General features: G+C 56.3%; 1 protein-coding gene across 1 annotated transcript; it reads left to right on the top strand.

Annotated features, from left to right (window-relative positions):
• Positions 1–1,524: 1,524 nt before the first annotated feature.
• LOC149428189 (uncharacterized) lies at positions 1,525–18,040 on the top strand. The gene is made up of 9 exons (XM_089667617.1): positions 1,525–4,348; positions 7,758–7,857; positions 7,952–8,059; positions 8,442–8,548; positions 12,199–12,313; positions 12,402–12,467; positions 14,677–14,866; positions 14,938–15,092; positions 16,379–18,040. Exons 1-9 carry the CDS (start codon positions 1,581–1,583, stop codon positions 17,000–17,002), a joined length of 4,233 nt encoding a protein of 1,410 aa, XP_089523743.1. The 5' UTR covers positions 1,525–1,580; the 3' UTR covers positions 17,003–18,040.
• The last annotated feature ends 1,900 nt before the right edge of the window (positions 18,041–19,940 follow it).

Raw genomic sequence — 19,940 nt, 5'->3', positions numbered from 1 at the left:
GTGTGGGGGGTATATGGGGTATATAGGGGTGTGGGGGGTATATGGGGTATATAGGGGTGTGGGGGTATATGGGGTATATAGGGGTGTGGGGGGTATATGGGGTATATAGGGGTGTGGGGGTATATGGGGTATATAGGGGTGTGGGGGGTATATGGGGTATATAAGGGTGTGGGGGGGTATATGGGGTATATAGGGGTGTGGGGGTATATGGGGTATACAGGGATGTGGGGGGTATATGGGGTATATAGGGATGTGGGGGGTATATATTGGGTGATGAGTATATGGGAAAGGGGTATATATTGGGGTGCAGGGAGGGGGTATTTTTGGGGGTGTAGGGGGTATATATTGGGGGAGGAGTATATGGGAAAGGGGTATATATTGGGGTGCAGGGATGGGGTATGTTTGGGGGTGTAGGGGGTATATATTGGGGGAGGAGTATATGGGAAAGGGGTATATATTGGGGTGCAGGGAGGGGGTATGTTTGGGGGTGTAGGGGGTATATATTGGGGGATGAGTATATGGGAAAGGGGTATATATTGGGGTGCAGGGAGGGGTATATTTTGGGGTTTATATTGGGGGAGTATATGGGAAGGGGGTATATATTGGGGTGCAGGGAGGGGGTATGTTTGGGGTGTAGGGGGTATATATTGGGGGAGTATATGGGGAAGGGGTATATATTGGGGTGCAGGGAGGGGGTATATTTGGGGGTGTAGGGGTTATATATTGGGGGATGAGTATATGGGGAAGGGGTATATATTGGGGTGCAGGGAGGGGTATATTTGGGGGTGTAGGGGGTATATATTGGGGGAGTATATGGGGAAGGGGTACATATTGGGGTGCAGGGAGGGGGAATGTTTGGGGGTGTAGGGGGTATATATTGGGGGAGTATATGGGGAAGGGGGATATATTGGGGTGCAGGGAGGGGGTATGTTTGGGGGTGTAGGGGGTATATATTGGGGGATGAGTATATGGGGAAGGGGTACATATTGGGGTGCAGAGAGGGGTATATTTGGGGGTGTAGGGGGTATATATTGGGGGAGTATATGGGGAAGGGGTATATATTGGGGTGGGGTTTACACAGATTGGGAATTCATAGTTTGGGGTGATTTTAGGGGAGGGGCTAGTTTTAGTGTGGGGACGAGCCTTCAGTCACATCCGCTCTGTTCATATTCGGTTTTGTAAATAAAGTTTTTGAAAGAGAACCTCACCCCACTTCCTTGTTTGTCCCTCCTCTTGGAGCTAATTGGGCAGGCGGCCTAGAGCTGAACGCTGATTGGCTGAGACTCCGCCCTTATTCCGGAGACCACTACTTCCTTTTCCTGGTTCCGGGCTCCGCCCTTCTGCGCCCTACACTCATCCTACCTCTGATTGGTCGGTTGGCTTTACCTTTTATCCAATCAACATTCCTATTACATTCGTACTCAGACAGTCATACATGATACATACTCAGATTGGCTTGATCTCGGTCCCCGCCCTCTTCCTGCCGCTTGTTGATTGGTTGAGGCTTTGGCAGGGCTCGTCAGGGATTGGTGGTTTCTCTCCGCTGTCATTTGGGCCGGTGAGCGCCGCAGAGCCCCGACATGGAGCCTCCTCCGCCCGGGCCCTGCTCCTCCCCACCGGGGCCCCGGCCTGTACCGCCTCCCCGGAAGGGCTCCATGGAGCGCCGGCCCCAGAGAGAGCCCAGCGAGGGCAGGGGCCCCGGAGCACAGCCAGGGACCCCAGAGAGGGCCACAGTCACCCAGAGAGTGCTTATCGTCATGGAGGGCCGGTCCATGGCCTCCCCCGGCCCGGGAGCCACAGAGGAGACCAGCTTGGGGCCTCAGAAGGCCTCTCCACCCCCACAGTCTATGGAAACAGAGTGCCAGGGGCCCCTACAACCTGGGAGGGCCACCGAATGGCTGGATGCGGGGCCCCTACCACCGCAATACACCATCACAGGGCCCCCAATGGCTGGGATGGCCACCGCTGTACCTGATCAGGGGCCCCTACCCCCACAATTCACTATTACTGAGAGCCAGGGGCCCCCAACGCCTGGGAGGACCACCAAAGGGCCGGATCCGGGGCCCCTACCACCACATTATACCATCACAGGGCCCCCACCGCCTGGAAGGGCCACCAGTGTACCCGATCCGGGGCCCCTACCACCGCAATACATCATTACTGAGAGCCAGGGGCCCCCAACGCCTGGGAGGATCACTGAATGGCCAGATCCGGGGCCCCTACCACCACATTACACTGTCATAGGGAGCCAGGGGCCCCCAATGCCTTGGAGGGCCACCACTGTACCAGATCCGGTGCCCTTACCACCGCAATACATAATTACTAAGAGCCAGGGGCCCCCACCGCCTGGGAGGACCACTGAAGGGCCAGATCCGGGGCCCCTACCACTGCAATACACCATCACAAGAAGCCAGGGGCCCCCACCACCTGGGAGGGCCATCAGAGGGCCGGATCCGGGACCTCTACCTTCGCAATACAACATTACTGAAAGCAAGAGGCCTCCACCGCCTGAAAGGACCATCAGGGGGTCGAATTCGGGGCCCCTACCTCTACAGTACACTATTACCGAAATCCAGGGGCCCCCACCACCTGGGAGTACCACCGGAAAGCCAGAGCCAGGGCCCCTACCACCGCAATACACAGTGACAGAGAGCCAGGAGCCCCCACTGATTAGCAGTACCACCACTGTGCTGGATCCGGGGCCCCTACCACCACAAGAGACAATGTTAGAGAGCCAAGGGCCCCCAGCAGCTGTGAGTAACACCAGTGTGCCGGATCTGGGGCCCAGACCACCACCGTACACCACTCCAGAGAGCCGGGCAAAAGTCACTGATGTCAGCAATCCACCTTATGATGAGCTGACCCCACCCCCGAGGGACTCTCCAAGAAAAACTCCCCTGATCAGACCTGTGTGGGTAATGCCAAGAAAAGCCCCAGAAACCCTGGGGGGCCCCGCCTCTCCTCCCACCCACAATAACATTGGACGGAGAGCACCATTTCCAGCGGTCACCCCAATACCACCTTCAGGGGAGGGAAGTGCAATACAGATCACGGGGGAGGTAACCTCAGAGCAGATGGCTGCACAGAGGGTACCGCCCCCGCAGGGCGTCCCAGCATACCATGGGCACACGGCTGAGCAGGGGGTACCGCCTCCGCAGGATGCCCCGGCACACCATGGGCACACGGCTGAACAGAGGGTACCGCCCCCGCAGGACACCTCAGCACACCATGGGCACACGGCTGAACAGAGGGTACCGCCCCCGCAGGACACCTCAGCACACCATGAGCACACAGCTGAGCAGAGGGTACCGCCCCCGCAGGACGCCTCAGCATACCATGAGCAGAGGGTACCGCCCCCGCAGGACACCTCAGCACACCATGAGCAGAGGGTACCGCCCCCGCAGGACACCTCAGCACACCACGAGCAGAGGGTACCGCCCCCACAGGACGCCCCAGTATACCTCGTTCCATCTCGGGGCCAAAGAACATCTGAACTGTCCGATAATACGGCAATAAAGGAGACACAGGAGGTGCCACAAGATGGTGGGCAGCGGGCTCAGGGCGCTGTGGCGTCACTCCTGCATTCTGAAGAAGTGTCAGTAGCGACCTATGTGATGTCTGCCCTTGATACCTCAGCTGGGAAAATGGGGCCCCCTCCTTCAATGACACAGGGCCCGCTCTCCACTGAGCCTCCAACACATGGCGAGCAGAATGTCCCCTCCGTACCCCTCGGTGCGACGTCCACAGAGCAGCCAGCAGCACAGAACTCTCCTATCCCGGACATTAGAGCCCCACCAGCGAGCACCCTTCCTGATGGCTCCTCACAGAGCTCCGCGGCTTCCCCACCGGGCGCTGTGATTGGATCACCCGGTTCCTCCACTCTCCCTCAGCAGCAGGGCACTACAGAGAAGAAGGCTTTGCCTGGCATTGTCAGTGACCAGAATTCCACCCCTTCCTCCATGGGTCCACCTCCCGCCCAGCTGGGGACGTCCCTGTCTCCAAGTCGTATCAATGACCCTTCAAGTCCTCATAGGAATATGTCTGCCAAACCCCCAATTCCCATTCCACCCAGGTCCTCCCTCTATCCTGGCCACACCCCTTCTATTCGGGAGCATGAGCCTTCTCTCAGTCATGAGACCGCCTCTCTGTCCAGCTTCAGGTCCAAGGCCCCCGCTCCGGACACACTCAGCTACCTGGACTCTGTCAGCCTGATGTCCGGCACACTGGAGTCCCTCACTCACCTGGATGATGCCAGCTCACTGGGCTCCGACTCTGAGATCAACGGCATGCCCTACCGGAAGACCGACAAGTACGGGTTCCTCGGAGGAAGCCAGTACAGCGGCAACGGGTCAGTATGGGGAGAACTAACACCCGCCATGGAGGAGGGGCTACAGCAGTGTATATAGATGTCAGCATAGGTCTGCGTGTTCACCGCTCATGTAACATGGATGTTCCTTGACTATATATGGAGGTGTAGCCCTCACCTGTTGTGTGTTGGTTACCCAGGGAGCGGGGGGTCTGTCCTCGGTGACCCAGGGAGCGGGGGGTCTGTCCCCGGTGACCCAGGGAGCGGGGGGTCTGTCCTCGGTGACCCAGGGAGCGGGGGGTCTGTCCCCGGTGACCCACCCAGGGAGCGGAGGGTCTGTCCCCGGTGACCCAGGGAGCGGGGGGTCTGTCCTCGGTGACCCAGGGAGCGGGGGGGTCTGTCCCCGGTGACCCAGGGAGCGGGGGGCCTGTCCTCGGTGACCCAGGGAGCGGGGGGTCTGTCCCCGGTGACCCAGGGAGCGGAGGGTCTGTCCCCGGTGACCCAGGGAGCGGGGGGCCTGTCCCCGGTGACCCAGGGAGCGGAGGGCCTGTCCTCGGTGACCCAGGGAGCGGGGGGTCTGTCCTCGGTGACCCAGGGAGCGGGGGGTCTGTCCTCGGTGACCCAGGGAGCGGGGGGTCTGTCCTCGGTGACCCAGGGAGCAGGGGGGTCTGTCCCCGGTGACCCAGGGAGCGGGGGGTCTGTCCTCGGTGACCCAGGGAGCAGGGGGGTCTGTCCCCGGTGACCCAGGGAGCGGGGGGTCTGTCCTCGGTGACCCAGGGAGCAGGGGGGTCTGTCCCCGGTGACCCAGGGAGCGGGGGGTCTGTCCTCGGTGACCCAGGGAGCGGAGGGTCTGTCCCCGGTGACCCAGGGAGCGGGGGGTCTGTCCCCGGTGACCCAGGGAGCGGGGGGCCTGTCCCCGGTGACCCAGGGAGCGGAGGGCCTGTCCCCGGTGACCCAGGGAGCGGAGGGCCTGTCCCCGGTGACCCAGGGAGCGGAGGGTCTGTCCCCGGTGTTTTTCTTTCACGCTGTCCCTTTTAAAAAAAAAAAAAAAATGTTTAATCACTTTTATTCCTATCACAAGGGATGCAATCCTCCCCTGTGATAGACATTAGTGACGGGTCCTCTTTATAGAGATATAGGGGGTGGGGGGGGCAATGAGACATAATTAGTGACGGGTCCTCTTTATGGAGAGATCTGGGGGGGGGGACAATGAGACATAATTAGTGACAGGTCCTCTTTATGGAGAGATATGGGGACGATGACGACAATGAGACATAATTAGTGACAGGTCCTCTTTATGGAGAGATATGGGGACGATGACGACAATGAGACATAATTAGTGACAGGTCCTCTTTATGGAGAGATATGGGGGGGGGGGGGCAATGAGACATAATTAGTGACAGGTCCTCTTTATGGAGAGATATGGGGGGGGGACAATGAGACATTATTAGTGACGGGTCCTCTTTATGGAGAGATATTGGGGGGGGGGGACAATGAGACATAATTAGTGACAGGCCCTCTTTATGGAGAGATATGGGGGGGGGGACAATGAGACATAATTAGTGACAGGTCCACTTTATGGGGAGATATGGGGGGATGACGACAATGAGACATAATTAGTGACGGGTCTTCTTTAGGGAGAGATATGGGGGGGGGGACAATGAGATATAGTGACAGGTCCTCTTTATGGAGAGATATAGTGATGGTCGGGAGTGGGGCAGCAATGGTTGTGTTGGATGGTGATGGTTGGGAGTGGGGCGGCTCTGAGTAGTGTTGGATGGTGATGGTCGGGAGTGGGGCAGCAATGGTTGAGTGTTGGATGGTGATGGTCGGGAGTGGGGCGGCTCTGAGTAGTGTTGGATGGTGATGGTCGGGAGTGGGGCGGCAATGGTTGTGTTGGATGGTGATGGTCGGGAGTGGGGCGGCTCTGAGTAGTGTTGGATGGTGATGGTCGGGAGTGGGGCAGCAATGGTTGAGTGTTGGATGGTGATGGTCGGGAGTGGGACGGCAATGGTTGTGTTGGATGGTGATGGTCGGGAGTGGGGCGGCTCTGAGTAGTGTTGGATGGTGATGGTCGGGAGTGGGGCGGCAATGGTTGTGTTGGATGGTGATGGTCGGGAGTGGGGCGGCTCTGAGTAGTGTTGGATCGTGATGGTCGGGAGTGGGGCAGCAATGGTTGAGTGTTGGATGGTGATGGTCGGGAGTGGGACGGCAATGGTTGTGTTGGATGGTGATGGTCGGGAGTGGGGCGGCAATGGTTGTGTTGGATGGTGATGGTCGGGAGTGGGGCGGCAATGGTTGTGTTGGATGGTGATGGTCGGGAGTGGGGCGGCAATGGTTGAGTGTTGGATGGTGATGGTCGGGAGTGGGACGGCAATGGTTGTGTTGGATGGTGATGGTCGGGAGTGGGGCGGCAATGGTTGAGTGTTGGATGGTGATGGTCAGGAGTGGGGCGGCAATGGTTGTGTTGGATGGTGATGGTCGGGAGTGGGGCGGCAATGGTTGTGTTGGATGGTGATGGTCGGGAGTGGGGCGGCTCTGAGTAGTGTTGGATGGTGATGGTCGGGAGTGGGGCAGCAATGGTTGAGTGTTGGATGGTGATGGTCGGGAGTGGGGCAGCAATGGTTGAGTGTTGGATGGTGATGGTCGGGAGTGGGGCGGCTCTGAGTAGTGTTGGATGGTGATGGTCGGGAGTGGGGCGGCAATGGTTGTGTTGGATGGTGATGGTCGGGAGTGGGGCGGCTCTGAGTAGTGTTGGATGGTGATGGTCGGGAGTGGGACGGCAATGGTTGTGTTGGATGGTGATGGTCGGGAGTGGGGCAGCAATGGTTGAGTGTTGGATGGTGATGGTCGGGAGTGGGACGGCAATGGTTGTGTTGGATGGTGATGGTCGGGAGTGGGGCGGCAATGGTTGTGTTGGATGGTGATGGTCGGGAGTGGGGCGGCAATGGTTGTGTTGGATGGTGATGGTCGGGAGTGGGGCGGCAATGGTTGAGTGTTGGATGGTGATGGTCGGGAGTGGGACGGCAATGGTTGTGTTGGATGGTGATGGTCGGGAGTGGGGCGGCAATGGTTGAGTGTTGGATGGTGATGGTCAGGAGTGGGGCGGCAATGGTTGTGTTGGATGGTGATGGTCGGGAGTGGGGCGGCAATGGTTGAGACTTGGATGGTGATGGTCGGGAGTGGGGCGGCAATGGTTGAGACTTGGATGGTGATGGTTGGGAGTGGGGCGGCAATGGTTGAGACTTGGATGGTGATGGTTGGGAGTGGGGCGGCAATGGTTGAGACTTGGATGGTGATGGTTGGGAGTGGGATAACGATGATCGGGATGATGATGGTCGGGATCGAGATGATGATATCGGGATGAGGATGATGGGATTGGGATGACGATGGTCGGGATCAGGATGACGATGATCGGGAATAGACGGTGATGATGGTTTTCCTCTTGCAGGGAGGGTTGCACCTCTGTGGAGATTGCCCGGCAGAGGGAGCTGAAGTGGCTGGACATGTTCAATCATTGGGAGAAGTGGCTGAGCCGGCGCTTCCAGAAGGTGAGGACTATGTCGGCCACCTATAGGGGAGCGCACCCTGCAGGTCAGTAGTTCTGCCCAGTCATCTCTATCCTCCCTTCTCTCTCATGTACAGGTGAAGCTGCGATGTAGAAAAGGGATCCCATCTTCTCTGCGGGCGCGTGCGTGGCAATACCTCTCCAGCAGTTACCAACTCCTCAACAAGAACCCGGGGAAGTTCGAGGTAATTCCCTCCAGTGTGCTCCGCCCTCAGTATGATGTCGGTGTGCTCCGCCCTCAGTATGATGTCGGTGTGCTCCGCCCTCAGTATGATGTCGGTGTGCTCCGCCCTCAGTATGATGTCGGTGTGCTCCGCCCTCAGTATGATGTCGGTGTGCTCCGCCCTCAGTATGATGTCGGTGTGCTCCGCCCTCAGTATGATGTCGGTGTGCTCCGCCCTCAGTATGATGTCGGTGTGCTCCGCCCTCAGTATGATGTCGGTGTGCTCCGCCCTCAGTATGATGTCGGTGTGCTCCGCCCTCAGTATGATGTCGGCGTGCTCCGCCCTCAGTATGATGTCGGTGTGCTCTATCCTCCCTAAGCTGTGTATAATTGGTGTGTTGCAGGAGTTGGAGAGGCACCCTGGAGACCCCAAGTGGCTGGATGTGATAGAGAAGGATCTGCACCGACAGTTCCCATTCCATGAAATGTTTGCTGCACGTGGGGGCCATGGGTGAGTTGGGGTTGTTAGTCGGAGGTGGGGTTGGATCAGGAACATGGTCTGTGGTGGGAAGGAGATGAGATGGGATGTCCTGAGGCAGGAATTGACTTGGGAGTACGAGGCATGGTGGGGGATGGTGATCTGAGGCGAACAGAATGTGAGGTGGGAAGACTGTTGGAGGTGGGAGGCTTGTAGAATGGGGGTCTGAGGGGGACCAGGTGGTAGTCTGGGGTGGTGCAGGAGGTAGGTAGGGGTGGCATTCTGGAGTGAAGGAAAGGGCAGGTTGGGTGTGGGGGCGAGTGTTGTTTTGAAGTGTTGGTAGGAAGGGGGATGTGTTGGGATCCAAAGAATTGGGCAAAAGGTCACTAGTTGTGTTGAAGGGGGTGGAATTGGGTTCTACAATTTTAGGTGGAAGGGGGGTGGGTTGGGTTCTGCATTGCTGGGTGGAAGTGGGTGAGATGGGTTCCGCATTGTTGGGTGGAAGGGGTGGGTTGGGTCCGCATTGTCGGGTGGAAAGTGTGGGTTCCGCATTGTTGGGTGGGTTGGGTTCCGCATTATTGGGTGAAAGGGGTGGGTTGGGTTGGGTTCCGCATTATTGGGTGGAAGGGGTGGGTTGGGTTCCGCATTGTTTGTTATAAGGGGTGGGGTGGGGTGGGTTCTGCATTGTTTGGTAAAAGTTGTGGGTTGGGTTTCACATTGTTGGTTGGAAGGGGGTGGGTTGGGTTACGCGTTGTTGGGTGGAAGGGGGGTGGGTTGGGTTCCGTATTTTTGGGTAGAAGGGGGGTGGGTTGGATTCCGCATTGTTGGGTGGAAGGGGTGGGTTGGGTTCCGCAATTTTGTTTAGAAGGGGTAGGTTGGGTTCCGCATTGTTGTTTGAAAGGGGTGGGTTGGGTTCCGCATTGTTGGGTGGAAGGGGTGGGTTGGGTTCCGCATTGTTGAGTGGAAACGGTGGGTTGGGTTTCGTTGGGTGGAAGTGTGTGGGATGGGTTCCGCATTGTTGGGTGGAAGGGGGTGGGCCGAGTTGGGTTCCGCATTGTTGGATGGAAGGGGGTGGGTCTGGTTGGGTTCCGCATTGTTGGGTGATAGGGGTGGGTCGGGTTGGGTTGCGCATTGTTGGATGGAAGGGGTGGGTCGGGTTGTGTGGAAGGGGTGGGTCGGGTTGGGTTCCGCATTGTTGGGTGGAAGGGGGTGGGTCGGGTTGCGTTTCGCATTGTTGGGTGATAGGAGTGGGTTGGGTTGCGCATTTTTGGATGGAAGGGGTGGGTCGGGTTGTGTGGAAGTGGTGGGTCGGGTTGGGTTCTGCATTGTTGGGTGGAAGGGTTGGGTTGGGTTTTGCATTGTTGGGTGGAAGGGTTGGGTTTTGAATTGTTGGGTGGAAGGGTTGGGTTTCGCATTGTTGGGTGGAAGGGTTGGGTTTCGCATTGTTGGGTGGAAGGGTTGGGTTTCGCATTGTTGGGTGGAAGGGTTGGGTTTCGCATTGTTGGGTGGAAGGGTTGGGTTTCGCATTGTTGGGTGGAAGGGTTGGGTTTCGCATTGTTGGGTGGAAGGGTTGGGTTGGGTTTCGCATTGTTGGGTGGAAGGGTTGGGTTCCGCATTGTTTGGTGGAAGGGGGTGGGTTGGGTTCCGCATTGTTGGGTGGAAGGGTTGGGTTCCGCATTGTTGGGTGGAAGGGTAGGGTTGGGTTCCGCATTGTTGAGTGGAAACGGTGGGTTGGGTTTCGTTGGGTGGAAGTGTGTGGGATGGGTTCCGCATTGTTGGGTGGAAGGGTTGGGTTCCGCATTGTTGGGTGGAAGGGTTGGGTTCCGCATTGTTGGGTGGAAGGGTAGGGTTGGGTTCCGCATTGTTGGGTGGAAGGGTAGGGTTGGGTTCCGCATTGTTGGGTGGAAGGGTAGGGTTTGGTTCCGCATTGTTGGGTGGAAGGGTTGGGTTGGGTTCCGCATTGTTTGGTGGAAGGGTTGGGTTCCGCATTGTCGGGTGGAAGGGGGTGGGTTGGGTTCCGCATTGTCGTGTAGAAGGGTTTGGTTGGGTTCCGCATTGTCGGGTGGAAGGGTTGGGTTCTGCATTGTTGGGTGGAAGGGTTGGATTGGCTTCCGTATTGTTGGGTTCCACATTGTTGGGTGGAAGGTTTGGATTGGGTTTCGCATTGTTGGGTGGAAGGGGGTGGGTTGGGTTCCGCATTGTTTGGTGGAAGAGTTGGGTTCCGCATTGTTTGGTGGAAGGGTTGGGTTCCGCATTGTTTGGTGGAAGGGTTGGGTTCCGCATTGTTTGGTGGAAGGGTTGGGTTCCGCATTGTTGGGTGGAAGGGGGTGGGTTGGGTTCCGCATTGTTGGGTGGAAGGGGGTGGGTTGGGTTCCGCATTGTTGGGTGGAAGGGTGGGGTTGGGTTTCGCATTGTTGGGTGGAAGGGTGGGGTTGGGTTTCGCATTGTTGGGTTGGGTTCCACATTGTTGGATGGAAGGGTTGGATTGGGTTTGCATTGTTGGGTGGAAGGGGGTGGGTCGGGTTGGGTTGCGCATTGTTGGATGGAAGGGGTGGGTCGGGTTGTGTGGAAGGGGTGGGTTCCGCATTGTTGGGTGGAAGGGTTGGGTTCCGCATTGTTGGGTGGAAGGGGGTGGGTTGGGTTTCGCATTGTTGGGTGGAAGGGTTGGGTTTCGCATTGTTGGGTGGGGTTTCGCATTGTTGGATGGAAGGGTTGGGTTGGGTTCCGCATTGTTGGGTGGTTGGGTTGGGTTCCGCATTGTTGGGTGGAAGGGTTGGGTTGGGTTTCGCATTGTTGGATGGAAGGGTTGGGTTGGGTTCTGCATTGTTGGGTGGAAGGGTTGGGTTTCGCATTGTTGGGTGGAAGGGGGTGGGTTGGGTTTCGCATTGTTGGGTGGAAGGGGGTGGGTTGGGTTTCGCATTGTTGGGTTGAAGGTTTGGGTTGGGTTTCGCATTGTTGGGTGGAAGGGTTGGGTTTCGCATTTTTGGGTGGAAGGTTTGGGTTGGGTTTCGCATTGTTGGGTGGAAGGGTTGGGTTGGGTTCCACATTGTTAGGTGGAAGGGTTGGATTGGATTTCGCATTGTTGGGTGGAAGGGTTGGGTTCCACATTGTTGGGTGGAAGGGTTGGGTTGGGTTCTGCGTTGTTGGGTGGAAGGGTTGGGTTGGATTTCGCATTGTTGGGTGGAAGGGTTGGGTTGGGTTCCGCATTGTTGGGTTGGGTTTCGCATTGTTGGGTTCCACATTGTTGGGTGGAAGGGTTGGGTTGGGTTTCGCATTGTTGGGTGGAAGGGTTGGGTTGGGTTTCGCATTGTTGGGTTCCACATTGTTGGGTGGAAGGGTTGGGTTGGATTTCGCATTGTTGGGTGGAAGGGTTGGGTTGGGTTCCGCATTGTTGGGTTGGGTTTCGCATTGTTGGGTTCCACATTGTTGGGTGGAAGGGTTGGGTTGGGTTTCGCATTGTTGGGTTGGGTTCCACATTGTTGGGTGGAAGGGGGTGGGTTGGGTAATACAGTCACGGTGGGGAGGGGGCAGTTTAAGACGATAATATTAGGTGAGTTGAGTAGATTGTAGGGTGGTATTCCGGGTTGCGTTCTAGAGAGGTATCGGGGCTCCCTATGGGCAGTATATATATTATTACCACCTTGTTTCCTGGCCCCATAATGCTGTGATTGCCCCTCATACAGGCAGCAGGACTTGTACCGTATACTGAAGGCATACACGGTGTACCGCCCGGAGGAGGGGTACTGTCAGGCGCAGGCTCCGGTGGCCGCAGTATTGCTGATGCACATGCCAGCGGAGGTAATAATTCTGTTCATTATTTCCAGTGATGTCAGCAGGGATTGTGTTCTCCCTGTATTCTGCCTCATCAACCTGTTTTTGTCTCCAGCAAGCATTCTGGTGTTTGGTCCAAATCTGTGACAAGTATCTGCCAGGATATTACAGCGCCGGCCTGGTGAGCAGACTGACTGCCCTCCACTTTGTGTGACTGACCACTTGTCATCCTCTGACTGTCCACCTTCTGTCCTCCTATCCCCTCCACCATTACTGACTGTCCACCTTCTGTCCTCCGATCCTCGCTATCTCCTCCACCATTACTGACTGTCCACCTTCTGTCCTCCGATCCTCGCTATCTCCTCCTCCATTGCTGACTGTCCACCTTCTGTCCTCCGATCCTCGCTATCTCCTCCACCATTGCTGACTGTCCACCTTCTGTCCTCCGATCCTCGCTATCTCCTCCACCGTTGCTGACTGTCCACCTTCTGTCCTCCGATCCTCGCTATCTCCTCCACCGTTGCTGACTGTCCACCTTCTGTCCTCCGATCCTCGCTATCTCCTCCACCGTTGCTGACTGTCCACCTTCTGTCCTCCGATCCTCGCTATCTCCTCCACCGTTGCTGACTGTACACCTTCTGTCCTCCGATCCTCGCTATCTCCTCCACCGTTGCTGACTGTCCACCTTCTGTCCTCCGATCCTCGCTATCTCCTCCACCGTTGCTGACTGTCCACCTTCTGTCCTCCGATCCTCGCTATCTCCTCCACCGTTGCTGACTGTCCACCTTCTGTCCTCCGATCCTCGCTATCTCCTCCACCGTTGCTGACTGTCCACCTTCTGTCCTCCGATCCTCGCTATCTCCTCCACCGTTGCTGACTGTCCACCTTCTGTCCTCCGATCCTCGCTATCTCCTCCACCGTTGCTGACTGTCCACCTTCTGTCCTCCGATCCTCGCTATCTCCTCCACCGTTGCTGACTGTCCACCTTCTGTCCTCCGATCCTCGCTATCTCCTCCACCGTTGCTGACTGTCCACCTTCTGTCCTCCGATCCTCGCTATCTCCTCCACCGTTGCTGACTGTCCACCTTCTGTCCTCCGATCCTCGCTATCTCCTCCACCGTTGCTGACTGTCCACCTTCTGTCCTCCGATCCTCGCTATCTCCTCCACCGTTGCTGACTGTCCACCTTCTGTCCTCCGATCCTCGCTATCTCCTCCACCGTTGCTGACTGTCCACCTTCTGTCCTCCGATCCTCGCTATCTCCTCCACCGTTGCTGACTGTCCACCTTCTGTCCTCCGATCCTCCATCTCCTCCACCATTACTGACTGTCCACCTTCTGTCCTCCCATCCTCGCCATCTCCTCCACCATTACTGACTGTCCACCTTCTGTCCTCCCATCCTCGCCATCTCCTCCACCATTACTGACTGTCCACCTTCTGTCTTCCCATCCTCACTATCTCCTCCACCATTACTGACTGTCCACCTTCTGTCTTCCCATCCTCACTATCTCCTCCACCATTACTGACTGTCCACCTTCTGTCCTCCCATCCTCGCTATCTCCTCCACCATTACTGACTGTCCACCTTCTGTCCTCCCATCCTCACTATCTCCTCCACCATTACTGATTGACTGTCCACCTTCTGTCCTCCCATCCTCGCTATCTCCTCCACCATTACTGACTGTCCACCTTCTGTCCTCCCATCCTCGCTATCTCCTCCACCATTACTGACTGTCCACCTTCTGTCTTCCCATCCTCACTATCTCCTCCACCATTACTGACTGTCCACCTTCTGTCCTCCCATCCTCGCTATCTCCTCCACCATTGCTGACTGTCCACCTTCTGTCCTCCCATCCTCACTATCTCCTCCACCATTACTGACTGCCCACCTTCTGTCCTCCGATCCTCCATCACCTCCACCATTACTGACTGTCCACCTTCTGTCCTCCCATCCTCGCTATCTCCTCCACCATTACTGACTGTCCACCTTCTGTCCTCCCATCCTCACTATCTCCTCCACCATTACTGATTGACTGTCCAGCTTCTGTCCTCCCATCCTCGCTATCTCCTCCACCATTACTGACTGCCCACCTTCTGTCCTCCGATCCTCCATCACCTCCACCATTACTGACTGCCCACCTTCTGTCCTCCCATCCTCGCTATCTCCTCCACCATTACTGACTGTCCACCTTCTGTCCTCCCATCCTCGCTATCTCCTCCACCATTACTGACTGTCCACCTTCTGTCCTCCAATCCCTTGTGTTGGCTCTGCTAGTACCATATTTGTCCAGGCTTTCTCCTCCCTCCCTTCTTTCTCCTCTCTCCCTTCTTTCTTCTCCCCCAGCCTTTGGTGTCCTTTCAGTGTTTCTCACACCCATTTCTCTGCTGACAGGAGGCCATTCAGCTGGACGGAGAGATTTTCTTTGCCTTGCTGCGCAGGGTTTGTCCCATGGCTTACAGACATCTGAAGAAGTTTAAGATTGATCCCATCCTGTATATGACGGAGTGGTTCATGTGTATCTTCTCCCGTACTCTTCCTTGGTCCTCGGTTCTGCGTGTATGGGACATGTTCTTCTGTGAAGGTGAGTGTGGTGATACCGGCACAGCGCTGCACTGCACACACAGGAGGTGCTGATCTCTTCCTCTCTTTTAGGGGTGAAGATAATTTTCCGGGTTGGGCTGGTGTTGCTTCGGCACACGCTGGGGTCAGTGGACAAGCTGCGGAGCTGTCAAGGAATGTATGAAACAATGGAGAAATTACGGAGCCTTCCACCTCACTGTATGCAGGAGGAAATTCTCCTGCCAGAGGTGAGAGTTGTCCTTTCTCTTCCCTTTTTTATATTTGGACTGCCATCTCCCCGGTCCTGATCAGCTCTACCGCCGCACAATCTCTCCTCTACTTCTGCTTTGTGTTACATTACAGAAGTCTTTGTGTTGTGTCTTCTGCTTTAGTTTTTCCATTGACACTTCCTCCGTTTCAGGTGTTTGGGTTAGTTCAGATTTCTTGTTTTCGGGTTTTTTTTTGGGGGGGGGTGTAGAGGGAGGAGTATGTAATGGGGTTATTGGGTAGAGGTACTATGGGGTTGAGAGGGATGGGTGAGGGCCCAGTAACAAGGACTGGGATGGTGGTGGAGATTGAGGAGGTAGAAGGAGGGATACTGTATATAATGGGGTTATTGGGTAGAGGTACTATGGGGTTGAGAGGGATGGGTGAGGGCCTAGTAACAGGGATTGGGATGGTGGTGGAGATGGAGGAGGTGGAGGGAGGGATATATAATAGAGTTATTGGGTAGAGGTACAGTTGGATTTAGAGGGATAGGTGAGGGCCCAGTAACAAGGATTGGGATGGAGGTGGATATGGAGTTATTGGGTAGAGGTACGATGGATGAGGACCCAGTATCATGGATTGGGATGGTGGTGGAGATTAAGGAAGTAGAGGGAGGGGTATATAATAGGGTTATTTGGTAGAGGTGCAGTGGGATTTAGAGGGATGGGTGAGGGCCCAGTAACAAGGATTGGGATGGTGGTGAAGATTGAGGAGGTAGAGGGAGGAATATATAATGGGGTTATTGGGTAGAGGTAATATGGGGTTGAGAGGGATGGGGGAGGACCCAGTAACAAGGATTCGGTTGGTGGTGGAGATGGAGGTTTTGGGTAGAGGTACAATGGGATTTAGAGGGATGGGTGAGGACCGAGTATCATGGATTGGGATTGAGATGGGGCAGGTAGAGGGAGAGGTATACAATGGGGTTATCGGGGAGAGGTACTATGAGGTTAAGAGGGTTGGGTGAGGACCCAGTATCATGGATTGGGATGGTGGTGGAGATGGAGATGGGGCAGGTAGAGGGAGAGGTATATATTGGGGAGAGGTACTATGAGGTTACAGGGTTGTGTGAGGACCCAGTATTAAGGGTTGGGATGGTGGTGTAGAGGGAGGGGGTAAAGGTGTGAGAAAGGCCTGGGATGGAGTGGGTGGGATCCTCTTAGGCTTGCAGTTGGGGGGAGGTGGATGGTTCGGGAGTCTTTGTATTAAAGCCTTTGCTTTATCCTGGAGAATTCTTTGATTTTTTTTACATTTATGTTTGATTTTTCAGGTGAGTTCCCTTGCGGTCACAGATGCTCTTATAGAGAGGGAAAGCAATACACAACTGCGCAAGTGGAGAGAAAACCGAGGAGAGTTACAGTATCGCCCTTCACGCCGCTTACACGGGGCCCGCCAAATTCAGGAAGAAAAACTGCGCATGAACCCTACTCTGAGTGGCAGCCGGCTCAGCCTATCCAGCCTTCGAAAGCCCTCTCCTCCCACCAGTCCCGCTCTCACCCTCCAACCACCAGAGTCTGTGGTGGTATCTGAGGGTCTTCATCCTGTGCTGCCTTCTCCCACCGCCAATAAAACACCCTTGGGACCACCCAAAGAGCCCGCCAAGAAGGGCAAGGAGAAGCAAAAAGAGCCGGACAGAAAGAAGGAAGACAGGGAGCGGGAAAGGAAGAGAGAGAAGGAAGAGAGAGAAGAGAGGGAGCGTGAGCGGAAAAGGGAGAAAGAGCGGGAAAAACAAAAAGAAAAAGAAGAAAAGCGACTTCAGAAAGAGAAGGAGAAATCGGAGGCCAAACAGAAGAAAGAGAGAAAAATTTCTTTCCGGCGCAAGGAGGCGTCTTCCCCGGCCACTGACTCCAAACGCAAGAGTGGCACCGGCTCCACCGATGATACGTATTTCTAACAGGCCTCGTGGATTCTCCGAGTGGAACTGTGTGTCAGTCACTGGATAGTCTTATGGAGAGAGGGAGGTCCTCTGTCTGGGGAAGTCCTGCAAGACAGGACATGTTCATATTCTGGATCAGTGTTACCTCCAGCAGGGCACTCCTGGGATTCCCCCCCCCCCTGCCCCTCCCCCTATGTTCAGGCTGGTCTATCCTGATACTCTGGTCTGTAAGGTGCTCTCGCTGGCTCCTGATACTCTCTGAAGTTACAGTGGATGTTACCTGCTCCACATCTTCGGAAACCCAAAACCTGGAACTCCTCCTCTCAAATGCTCCAATTTATTTTTTCCCCTCTCCCTTTCCCCATTCCTTCCTCTTTCCTCTACCCACTGATTCAGCAGCCCATGCCGTTTCTTCAACATTTCCTGGGATAACCCCAGCAAGCTCTGATTTCAGGATTTCCTTGTGTGCTGAGAAGAGTGAGAGGACAGTTGCTTTGCTAGTCATGTAAATGGACTTGTGCGTGCGTAATTCATTTCTAAAAACACGACTGGGTGGGGTAGAGAAAGCCAGGCCGCATTAATCTTTAAGCTCTGCCTAATCCCCCCCCCAGGCGTTGCTGACTACTTGCTGAAGACTAACACTCCAAGTCTTCCCTTGATTGTATGTCATACTTATTCATTCCCTCCCCAACTGACCTTTGTGCAGTGGGCTGTGGTGCGTGCCCATGGCAGTGCCTTGTGCAGTGGGCTGTGGTGCGTGCCCATGGCAGTGCCTTGTGTACAGGCAGAAAGTTACATGAAGTGTTATGCACTCCACATCGAGTAAAGGAAACCGTTTATGTTTACAACCCTGAGAAGATTTGCACTCCACCCCCGGCCCCTCCCCCTGCTCTGCGCATGACCCTTCCCCTCCCCCCCTCCCGCATTTCAGGTATACACTTTTATTTGTATATATTTTGGTTGCTTTCTGTTTTAAATGATGATCTGTGAGTGTGATGTATACATGAGAGCCTCCGATAACTGGATCCCGATCTGACCCTCTGCGTAGAATTCTGGGAACAAAGCAGAGCGTGGCCTCTGCACCTGGAGCATAGGACCCCCCAGGCCTTGTATCTGTATGTACATATATGTATATTTCTTTGTCTAATCTATGAGAAGAATCCAACTGTCATTGTTCAGTCATGCTGTATTGCTGCTGTAAACACATGCTCTTCCCACTGCACTTTGCCCCCTGACCTCTCTGCTCCATCCCCCTGATCTCACTCCCGCTGACCTCTCTGCTCCATCCCCCTGATCTCACTCCCGCTGACCTCTCTGCTCCATCCCCCTGATCTCACTCCACCTGACCTCTCTGCTCCATCCCCCAGACCTCACTCACCCTGACCTCTCTGCTCCATCCCCCAGACCTCACTCCCGCTGACCTATCTGCTCCATCCCCCTGATCTCACTCCCGCTGACCTCTCTGCTCCATCCCCCTGATCTCACTCCCGCTGACCTCTTTGCTCCATCCCCCTGATCTCACTCCCGCTGACCTCTCTGCTCCATCCCCCTGATCTCACTCCCGCTGACCTCTCTGCTCCATCCCCCTGATCTCACTCCCGCTGACCTCTCTGCTCCATCCCCCAGACCTCACTCACCCTGACCTCTCTGCTCCATCCCCCAGACCTCACTCCCGCTGACCTATCTGCTCCATCCCCCTGATCTCACTCCCGCTGACCTCTCTGCTCCATCCCCCTGATCTCACTCCCGCTGATCTCTCTGCTCCATCCCCCCTCTCTGCTCCATCCCCCTGATCTCCACTCCCGCTGACCTCTCTGCTCCATCCCCCTGATCTCACTCCCGCTGACCTCTCTGCTCCATCCCCCTGATCTCACTCCCGCTGACCTCTCTGCTCCATCCCCCTGATCTCACTCCCGCTGACCTCTCTGCTCCATCCCCCTGATCTCACTCCCGCTGACCTCTCTGCTCCATCCCCCTGATCTCACTCCCGCTGATCTCTCTGCTCCATCCCCCCTCTCTGCTCCTTCCCCCTGATCTCACTCCCGCTGATCTCTCTGCTCTATCCCCCCCGACCTCTCTGCTCCATCCCCCGTCTCTCTGCTCCATCCCCCTGATCTCACTCCCGCTGACCTCTCTGCTCCATCCCCCTGATCTCACTCCCGCTGACCTCTCTGCTCCATCCCCCTGATCTCACTCCCCCTGACCTCTCTGCTCACTCCCCCCGACCTCTCTGCTCCATCCTCCCGACCTCACTCCCCCATCCTCCCGACCTCTCTGCTCCATCCCCCTGATCTCACTCCCCCTGATCTCTCTGCTTCATCCCCCCGACCACTCCCCCGGACCTCTCTGCTCTATCCCTCTGACCACTCCCCCCAACCTCTCTGCGCCATCCCCTCAAACTCTCTGCTCTATCCCCCTGACCTCACTCCCCCGACCTCTCTGCTCCATCCCTCTGACCACTCCCCCTGACCTCTCTGCTCCATCCCCCTGATCTCACTCCCGCTGACCTCTCTGCTCCACCCCCCTGACCTCTCTGCTCCATCCCCCCGACCTCACTCCCCCATCCCCCCGACCTCACTCCCCCATCCCCCCGACCTCACTCCCCCATCCCCCCGACCTCACTCCCCCATCCCCCCGACCTCTCTGCTCCATCCTCCCGACCTCACTCCCCCATCCTCCCGACCTCTCTGCTCCATCCCCCTGATCTCACTCCCCCTGACCTCTCTGCTTCATCCCCCCGACCACTCCCCCGGACCTCTCTGCTCTATCCCTCTGACCACTCCCCCCAACCTCTCTGCGCCATCCCCTCAAACTCTCTGCTCTATCCCCCTGATCTCACTCCCCCTGACCTCTCTGCTTCATCCCCCCGACCACTCCCCCGGACCTCTCTGCTCCATCCCTCTGACCACTCCCCCTGACCTCTCTGCTCCATCCCTCTGACCACTCCCCCCGCCCT

Source organism: Staurois parvus, unplaced genomic scaffold (assembly GCF_062004578.1).
Source record: "Staurois parvus isolate SC_StPar_1 unplaced genomic scaffold, SC_StPar_1.0 ptg003424l, whole genome shotgun sequence".
NCBI classification, from domain to species: Eukaryota; Metazoa; Chordata; class Amphibia; order Anura; family Ranidae; genus Staurois; species Staurois parvus.
This window is presented reverse-complemented; position numbering and strand designations above follow the sequence as displayed.

Excerpts from the sequence above, each read along its gene's own strand:
- LOC149428189 (XM_089667617.1), top strand. The coding sequence starts at position 1,581 with ATGGAGCCTCCTCCGCCCGGGCCCTGCTCCTCCCCACCGGGGCCCCGG. Across the intron at positions 8,060-8,441 it reads AGAACCCGGGGAAGTTCGAG|GAGTTGGAGAGGCACCCTGG; the intron begins GTAATTCCCTCC and ends GGTGTGTTGCAG. Across the intron at positions 12,468-14,676 it reads GATATTACAGCGCCGGCCTG|GAGGCCATTCAGCTGGACGG; the intron begins GTGAGCAGACTG and ends CTCTGCTGACAG.